At 51.7% G+C, this 9,621-nt stretch overlaps 1 protein-coding gene across 4 annotated transcripts in view; it reads right to left on the bottom strand.

Annotated features, from left to right (window-relative positions):
• Positions 1 to 9,621, bottom strand: part of GALNT18 (polypeptide N-acetylgalactosaminyltransferase 18) — a 362,747-nt gene that overhangs the window by 196,044 nt on the left and 157,082 nt on the right. For all 4 annotated transcript variants that reach the window (XM_067749893.1, XM_067749894.1, XM_067749892.1 and 1 more), the window contains exon 2: positions 524 to 716. In XM_067749893.1, coding sequence (XP_067605994.1) covers positions 524 to 716 — 193 coding nt within the window. The remainder of the gene's footprint in view (positions 1 to 523; positions 717 to 9,621) is intronic.

The following is a 9,621-nucleotide window of genomic DNA, read 5'->3' as shown; positions in this document are numbered from 1 at the left end:
TTAGGAGTAATTTTTTAATAATTAGGAGTAATTTTTAATAATTAGGAGTAATAAAAATTCTAACTGAACCTTAAAGGAACATCTTCTGTAACGAAGAGAGAAGTCAAGACAGACTTCTCTGTTGGGTGTAATGACTTGTTAGCCTCAGAAGATGGATGTACTTTAAAAAACTAATTTACAGAAAAAAATAATTGTTCATAAAAATGCAATTGATTGGGCTAAAATGACTTATTAACAGGAATGCCAGATGATTCTCGTTCCCTTAAGGATTAAATTAGGTTATTAATCCTTCAAATTTCTAATGGAAGAAAGCCTTCCCCCTGCTTAGCAGATAGAGAAACTGAGGCTGGGGGAGTAGGGAGAGAGTGACTTGCCTGATGCAGGCCAAGTGGGCAGACCCTGGCTGAAGCCGGGAAGAGACCCAGGAGTCCAGACACCAAGTCCTAGCTCTGTCCCCAGCACTGTGGTGACCCCACCCCCCCACCTGCAGGTCAACAAGGGCCCGGCCACTGACTCTGCTCACCCACTGGGTCTGAGGTCAGGCAGGGGCCGGTCGAGGGGTAGGCGGTCACTGAGGTAGGCATTGTAGCCGTAGTACTGGAACTGCTTCAGGGCCACACGCCGGCCTTCGGGGCTGAGCTCCTGGCCCCAGTGTGCAAACAGAGAGGAGTCTGTGAAGGGCTCAGCCTCTGCCTCCTCAGGTTTGGCGGGGGCCTCTGGAGAAAGAAGGGATAAGGAGACAGCGGGTCAGAGCGCACCCCTGCATATGCCATGACAACCCCTTTCCCTTCCTCACCATTGCCTTGGGTAAAGCAATCTTAGCCCCAACTTTAGGGCTGGGGGAAGGGAGACTAGAATCTTCATGCTTCCGCAAACTCATTTATCCATCCATACATCCATTCACCCACCCAACAACCACTAGCGCAACGGATATAGAAATATACCCAACAGGGTCTGCTGGGAAGCCGATGGGCGTGATCCTGACGCCCCATGGCTTTAAGTTAGAACCTTCTCCTTTCCCAGTCTTCCTTCTCATCAGAGATGCCGGTCCCAGCCCGCGAATGGGACTTCTGCTTCTCTTTCCCCAGATCGTACCCCCATTCCCTGCCAGCTCTGAACCTGTCCCACATCCAGGTCCCCGAGCTGGGCATCTGCTCCCCTGCCCAGTTCTTGCCAGTCCACCTCTGTCTCCACTGTCTGGTCCTGCTGTGAGTTTCCTGGTCCCACCATACGACATTCACCTGGCTGCAAGGACCCTCGGCCAGACTGCCTCCTGCTGCCTCAGGCTCTGCCCACCAGGACAGGGAATCGTTGGCACAGGGGACAGCCATACCATCCCCAAACCTCCACGCACTCTGGGCACTGCTCATTGGACCCCTGGTAGACTTTGTGGGGGGCAGTGCTCACACCAGGTCAAGAAGAGCTCACCGTTTTCCTGGAAGCTTCCAAGAAAAATGGAAGAGGCATTATTACCTATAAGAGCAGAGGCTTGGATTCAAATAAATCCCTGCTCCACCATTCACTGGCTACATGACCACAAGCAAACACTCAACCTCTTGACGCCTTGATTTCCCCACCTGTAATGTGGGAATAATAATACCCACCCACCACCCCCAAGATCTGTGAGGATTACATACAATCATGTATATAAAACACTTGTCTCAGAATAAGTGCACAACAAATGGTAATCAGGGTTGCTATAGCAAGAGGAGCCTGGAGGGTCATTTAAGTCCTTCTTTTATGGCGATAATGGGTAGGTCTTGCCAGGACATAGGCCGACAGGTCAAGACTATGGAATTTGTTCCCAGGGATGGGTAGTCAGGCCCACCATTCAAGGTCAGCAATCAGAAAAACTGGATAGAGATGCCAAGGTCACTGGACGGCGCCTTCCATGCTCATAAACATGATGTAAGAGACAGAGGCAGGAGCCTGGAATGAGACAGGGACCAGGAGGAAGCAGAAGGGGGGCTATAGGAACAGGAGAGGCAGGCTTGGCACACTTGCCAAAGTCCCCTCAGCTGTCTGTATGGAGCCAGTAGGTACAGGCACACCTATGCCAGGTAACTTAAAGGTACAGGCCGAGACAGGCCAGGGGTTAGGGTTCCATGGTCTTCAAGGTTGGAGAGCTCAGAGCTGCAGACCACTTCCTCTTACCACCACTTCCTCCTGACGGACTCTTGGAAGAGCCAGTCTGGGAAGCAGAGGAGGCCTAGGAGTAAGAGGGGGACCCTTCCAGCACCTAGGAAGGGGTGCTTCAGGGGGAGGAAGCCCCCATCACTGGAGGTGCACAGAGGGTGTCATGGACAGAATGGAGCCGTTGTAGCTCCCTGCAAATTAGAGAGCCCAAGATTCTGAAAGCAGAGCGAGCACGCCGATGCCAGAGACCTCAGTCAGAGAGATGCCAAAACTTCTGTAAATGGAGCTGGGACGCGCAGGCGCTGGATGAAAATGCATATTCACCTCTCCTCTTCGGGGGCCATGTCCTTGGGACATACCCCAAACTGGAGATCCATGTAACTCCCGAGAGAACTATCACGGCTAGCACTTGCTGAGTGTTTACCATGAGTCAGGCTCTACTCTAAGCATTTTTCACATATCGACTCAACCCACCCTACCAGGTGGGAAGCGCTACTGTCTCCATTTTACAGATAATGAAGGTGAGGCACAGAGAGGATGGGAAACTCGCCCCGGTTCACTCAGAAGGAAGTGCAGTAGCTGAGGTGCAATCTCAGGATGTCTGTCCCCCGAGGCAGGAGTCCTAACCACGAAGCCGCACTGCCTCTACAGAGCAAAGGGCTGGAGAGAGGTGAATTCCAAAGACAAACGTGACCTATCATCTCAGTTACCAATTTTCCTTAAAGATACAGAAGGAAACTCATATGTTAAACATATTAGGACGTAGTAAAGAGTAAAACGCAAACTACATGCGCATGTCTATGACAAAGCAAGAGATTTGGGGACTGTGGTGCTACTCAAAGCACCTTCCTAGAACTCAGGCTGCCTTTGGCCCCCCAACTAGGCATGCTTGAAGGGTAACACGGGGCTCATCTGATCTTGAAGGTCCTTGTTATCTCTCAAAAGATGGATGCCTCACTCATTTGGAATGGGGGGTAGTAATAATCTAAATCAGTGAATCAACTGAATCATATAATATTTAACAGAAATGGAGTTTTACTGCTCGCACATACCTATGGATATTACCAAGTAAAATGAGATCAGTTAATGAAAAAAATTATAATTCACAATTAGGCCAGTGTTTCATAAAAATGGATTATAAACATATTCAAGTCCTGGGTTCCACCACATGCTCCTGCCTTTTTACTCAGTATGGGTACAAATGACAACAAACTTGAAAGCAGTGGGTCCTGAATAATGAGTCAGGGGCATGACAATGGGAAGAGGTGTATTTGTTGAATTTCTGCCTGAGCGGAGCACGGTGCTAGCTGATGTCCTTACCCAAGGTTATCTCTGTCATGCTCACAGGTGTGGACTCCATGAGAACAGGACGACCTCTGTCTTGTTCCCTGCTGTATCTTTGGCTCCCAGCACAGTAAATGGCTCTTACAAGGGGCTCAGTGCATCATCTTAAAACAAATCAGTTAATAAGTACCCCATAGTGGTTAGTTATTAGACAAGAGGAAATCAAAGATGAAGATGTTAAATGACTAATCTGAGGTCACCCAGTTTGTCAAGGGCATTGAAGCTTTCCTCTGCATCAGGGGTGGGAAACTATGGTCTGAGGGCCAAATCTGGCCCACCATCTATTATGTAAATAAAGCTTTATTGGAACACATCACATTCACTTGCTTACGTGTTAGCTATAGCTGCTTTAGAGCTTACGAAGGCAGACCGGGTATGACAGAGACCATATGGCTTGCAAAGTGGAAAATATGTACTTTCTGGCCCTTTAAGAAAAAGTATACTGACCCCCTGCTCTACACCTTACATGTGACATCTCTTAGGTAAGGAGGCTTTGCCTCTGCTAATCCATTCATTTTGTTTCCTTACAAGCACTGGCTGTAGAGACAGAATCCATACTCCAGCTCGACCATTTGCCAGTTTAGTCTAGCTTATCTGCACTTCGGTTCCTCATCTGGAAAGTGGAATGGATACTAAAAGTACCTTCTTCATAGGCTATTGGAGTGTACTCAATGAGCTGGTCCATGTAAGGAGCTTAGCGCAGTGCCTGGCACATAATAAATGTTAGCTCGGTGGGCATCAGCGGCTAAGGACCCACACAGCCTCACAGCCCACCGGGGTGCTCTTCCACTGACACTTCTTGAGTTCAGATTACAAAGAGGAATGGCCTTGCCCTGAGGTCCCAGCTCTGGAAGATGCTGCTGCTGTGTAGCCCCCAGATGAAGGGTTTCCATGTCTACAAAGAGTGGCCTCCCCTTAACCAGTCCTAGACCCAACTCCCCTCACTCTCCACTAAGAAAGCAGATCTACAAGGAGGACCATGTCTGACGTAGTTGGAGCTGTAAAGAGGCCCCAGGCAAGAGCCTTGGCTGGGTCCTCTGCAGGGGGCCAGGGGAGTCTGGACACATCTGGTGAGGGGCCAGACCCACAGATGTCTCTCATCCAGGGATGAGACCCACCCCCCCCCGCCCCCAGGAGCAGATGCAGGCTGTGGCCCCTGCTGGGGTTCAGTCCTACTCGGCCATGCCTGACCAACTGAGGGGGTGACCAGAGAGAGGTGTCTATGCAGGGGGCTGAGGGCACCCAAGGGAAGAGGTCATTCATGGCGCAGATGAGCAGGGCACAGTGAACTCAGTCCGGCGGCTGAGCCAGTGTCTGGAGGATCCTTAGAACAGCACAGGGGCTGTGGTCCCAGCCCATTCTTCACCCAGCCCTAGTGCTTGTCTGCGTCCTAGGGAGAAGAGGCTGAGAGGGAACAGTGAAGGGTCATTTCACCAGACAGCCACACACGGGGCTCAAGCGGCACCTGTGTAACGCCCAGGCAGGGGAGCTATTCCTCTGCCTTCACTGACTCACCACGAACAACCACGTGGTGTGAGCAGAAAGGGAGCCAGTGGGGCCTGAGGAAACCCATCAGCTGGAGAGACGCTGCCATGCTATGCCCCTCTCTGCTCGGGACTTCCCATGGCCAACTGTCTCTCTCAGCCTCTGGACAGGTGGCTCTACAGAGCAGAAACTGGAGAACAAGAACCAGAGCTGTCAGGGCCCCAGCAGGCCTGGGACGGCCTGTGGATGGGGAAGGAAGAACAACAGTGCAGACTGGAAGTCTGAAAGGCCCTGGATTGGCCATGTGATTTGGAAATAGTTTATGAACCTACAAGCACGTATGCCAAAGTGCCACCTACTAACCATCACCAAAGGTACTGTCCAAAGTGCCACTCAAAAATGAGGTCCACTGAGGAGGGGACTACAGACTAATCTTGGGTGTTTGCTGCAAAACCTTTGCCCCTGGAGCTGATCCCCTCGTACACTGTACCCCAATTCCATTGCACTGGCCCTGCCAGGTGGTGAGGCCAGGCCATCGCAGTGGCCCTGTGATATAGGTTCTATCATTCCCATCATAGATGAGAGGAAACTGCAGGTCAGAGATGTAAAAGAACTTGACGTTGAAACCATACTCCTGACGGCAGCCCCGCCTCCATGTCATGGGCGAGATACACTGTCTGGCTTGAGGACTGGAGAAACTTCAGGTCCCGGGAGGCTGCTCCGTTGGCCTGCACTGGTTCACAGCAGTTGTTAAACCACTGAGATACCTTCACATCGCTGGTAAACAGCTGCTTCCCAGAGTCCCTCCGGGTGGCCCTCTAACCCCAGCTGCTCTGGCCCTTTTCTTGGAATGATCCAGATCTTTCCACCAGCCAGCAACTGAAAGGTGTATGCCCGGCCCGCCCAGGAGCCCCGTTCATGCACATTGGTTAGCGTCTGTGTCTGGCTGGATAAGTACAATTTGACCATTACTTGCTCGAGCCCTTCCTCGGAGGCCCCTGTGAGAATGAATTATGGTTTTCTAGAGGCCTTTCACTCAGCTCATCCGTTCCCCATGTGAGTGCCTGGGCGTCACTGTGCATGACCTGTTTTCCAGAAAGTTCTGCCAGTGATCACAGAGGGCATCCAGGAAATGCCACAATATGGTCTCAGAGATACGCCCACAGTGCTTGACATGCAGCCCACTAATGAGAGCAGAGAATTACCGATTCAGGTCCTGACAGCTTCCGTGCTAATTCACGGAGACAGGAGGGAAGTGGGGCAGGAAAGGAGCTTGCGAAGCTTTGAGCAATTAACACACCCAAGGCCGCAGGGCTGAGCACCCAGCCCAGGCTCACCAGGCAGGCACGATGAGCACGTCTGGAGACCCAGCCAAGCCTGTGAGGCTCCCGAAGCCGCTGTGCTGAAAGCAGGAGGAGTACCTGCACGAGGGCAGCCGTTTCAGAGAGCAGCCCGCACGGGGGCTCGCCCAGCTGCTTTTGCTCCAGAGTCTGGGCAGTGCTGAGACTGCACGATGGAGTGGAAAGAAAACGGGTTTGGGAGTGAAACAGACATTGCGATGCTGCCCAGTCCCACCCACTTCTGACCACCTGTCCTCTCTAGGACCACGTTCCTGGAGATCCCCATCTTTTGAAGCTGGACCATTTCGTCAGCTCCTGTCATGCACTTCAGTGGAAACTCTGAGGTGCTGGTGGCCTTTCTGGAGGAGCTGCAGGAGAGGCTGTAGCCCAGATCTCTCCCAAAGCAAAAACCCAGCACCTGGCTCTGCCCTTGGACTTTAGGATGAATCCTAAAATAGCAACAGAAGGGGTTCCATTGCATGAGTGTTGCTGGAGGTCAAAGTGATTTGGGGCTGGACAGCAGGACTGGCCAAGCTCTACCGAGGGGACAGACAGAGCCACCTAGGACGTGGCTCACATGGCTGAGGACCCTAGCCCTCTGCCCACGCTGGACTGTGTGCTCATTGGAAGTGGCAGCTCTGCTTCTGGTCCCTGTGTATGGGCGCCTTTAGGACTGTTACCCCAGGAGAGCAGTGGAGCCCTCTTGTTTCTTATGGTTTTTCTCGGTTTCCTATATGCCCCTCTTTCAGGCAGAGCTAAGAAGGCTTTGAGGGTGGCTGGGGAGGGGGGCCTCACTCTGCCCTGCAGCCAGTGCTATTCTGGTTTCTGAAGCTTTGGTGTTTGGTGGTGAGATCCAGAGCCCAGGAGCAGGGAGGTGGTAGGAAGCAGGACAGCCAGGCCGGTGTCCCAGGTAACTGCCTGCCATGTGCACCGGGGCCTTAGGTCTAAGTTCATCCGGGGGACAGGCACAGACTGTCCTGTCTCCTGGTCCGCCTCCAGGAGTGTCCTGGGGACCTCCTCTCACCCCACAACTGGGTCTGCTCTTCATTGTTTCTGGACAAGCTCCACAGCCCAGCCCTGCAAGTCTCCATTTCCTTTACTGTGAGACAGGAACAGACTGCCAGGCTGCTGGGGAGAGCCACTGTGAGTCAGCTTTTGGAAGGTTGAAGGCTAAGCATTAAATAATGGAGCCAGCAGTGCTGAATATCCCAGATAAGAATTCATAAAGGCTGTTGCCTTTCCTTCCATTCCTTTTATTTTTTTTAACAGCTTTATTGGGGTGCAATTTACATACCATAAAATTCGCCCTTTTCAAAAGTACAATTCAATGATTTTTAGAAAAGTTTTCTTCCGTTCTTGAGATGTCTTGTTGCATGCTTTATTTGGGGTTAAAAAGAAAAGGGCTAATTGAATATCCCGAAATGTACGTTTGTATCACCTGCCTGCTGGCTTCCCGCTGATGATAAGGGACCACTGTTCTCACTAAAGAGCCTGATGCCTGGGCCCCGCCAGCCCGAGAAGCCCAGGCAGCCGCGTCTGCAGAGCATCAAAGCCAGTTCATCGGAGCAGTGCTTGTGAGGCAGGATTCACACCACCACACAGGGGGTGGTTCACCCCAGCACAACAGCGGCTGGTCCCTGCTTGCCGTCGGTCGGCCGTGCCACTTCCACGGCCCAGGATGTGTGTCCACCTCCCTTCTCTTCCATCAGACCCCGGTCCAAAGTGGGGCCCCTCGGCCTGTCCCAGCCAGAGTGAGGCACCGAGAGCCTGTGGGAAGCAGGTGGTCCTGAGAGGCAGGAGGGCTCAGTCGACCCTCACCTCCAACCCTGGGCAAAACCCCGTTTCCCAGTCTGTGAGAGAGACCCAGTGTTTGTGTTCCATTAGAGAGAAAAAGGAGGACTTGAGCACATCATCGTGATGCTTTTCTTATACCTCGAAAAGCAAGACATTACGCCTCCCCTTGTACTTGGGCTCCTAAGGGGAAATTTTCAGATGTTTTATGTGCTAATAGCCCTACTAGTAAAGAAGCGAAGTATTCTGTTGAGTTGAGGGTCTTCCCCCCTCTCCACTTCTAGGCGTGCATTAGGACACGAGCTGAAGGTCTTTTGCCAGCAGCCCCTACAATTAGGCTTTCTCTTCCCGAAAGAGAAAACTAAGAGAACTGCTAAGAGAAAGAAGTAGGATCTGGCAGGAAAGGGCTTGGAGATAATCGGAAGAAACGAGCTCTGACAGACAGCCTCAGGTCCCACGCCATTCAAATCGTCTGCAAAACAACTTCATTCATCTTGGCAAAGACAAATCCGGAAGACCTTCCTCTGGCACCTGAAGAGCACCGCGGGGAAAGAAAAGCAGCTTCCTCAGAATGCCTCCCTACCAGGCGGGGTCAGGCCTGCACGGCGAAGGGCAGCCTCCTGCAGGTGGTCTAAAGTCAGCTCTGCCCTTGACCAGCTGTGTGACCTTTGTCAACCTCTCTGAACCTCAGCTGGCTCATCTATTTGATGGGGATAATAATACTTCTCACTCACCGCAAAGATTAGGTGAGTTGGTGGCATCAGTAAAGTGCTTAGCAAACTGTCAGGCTCCTGGTAAGTGGAGCAGTTCCCTGTTGCTGCCGTAACAAACGACTACAAATTTAGTGACTGAAAACACAAGTTTATTATCTTGCAGTTCTGGAGGTCAAGGGTCTGACAGGGTCTCTCTGAGATAAAATCAAGGTATTGGCAGGTCTGTGCTCCTTTCTGGATGTTCTAGAGGAGAACTCTTGAATCCTCCTTTCCGGCTTCTAGAGGCCACCTGCTTTCCTTGGCCCATGACCCTCTTACTTCACGGTCAGTGCCAACAACAGTGGGTTAAGTCCTTCTCATGTGGCATCCGTCTGACCTCTTCTGATCTCCTCTGCCACTTTTAAGGACCCCATGATGACAACGGGCCCACCTGGATAATCCTGAACGCTCTCCCTGTTTTAAGGTCAACGGATTAACACCCATAATTCCATCTGCAACCTTACCTCCCCATTGCTATGTCAGGAAACGTATTCACAGGTTCCAGAGATTAGTATGTACAGATCTTTGTGAGGGGCACATTATTCTGCCTACCCCAGTAAGCGTTCCATCATTGTGGGGTTTGCTATTTATAAGGGCGCGATTCTAATGCTCTGCTCTCAGGGTTGGAATCCTAAGAGGCAAAGGAAAAACAGCTCACGTTTGTCGAGAGCTGACCATTCACCAGCTCTCGGCACAGTGGCTCTCTCCTCCCTGACACTGCGCTGGGACTGCACGAGGGGATACACCCAGGCAATCAGGGCAGGGCTGCCAGC

The sequence above is a fragment of the Pseudorca crassidens genome, chromosome 9, assembly GCF_039906515.1.
Source record: "Pseudorca crassidens isolate mPseCra1 chromosome 9, mPseCra1.hap1, whole genome shotgun sequence".
Lineage (NCBI taxonomy): Eukaryota > Metazoa > Chordata > Mammalia > Artiodactyla > Delphinidae > Pseudorca > Pseudorca crassidens.
Note: the sequence above shows the minus strand (reverse complement) of the source record. Positions and strands in the feature narration are given on the sequence as shown.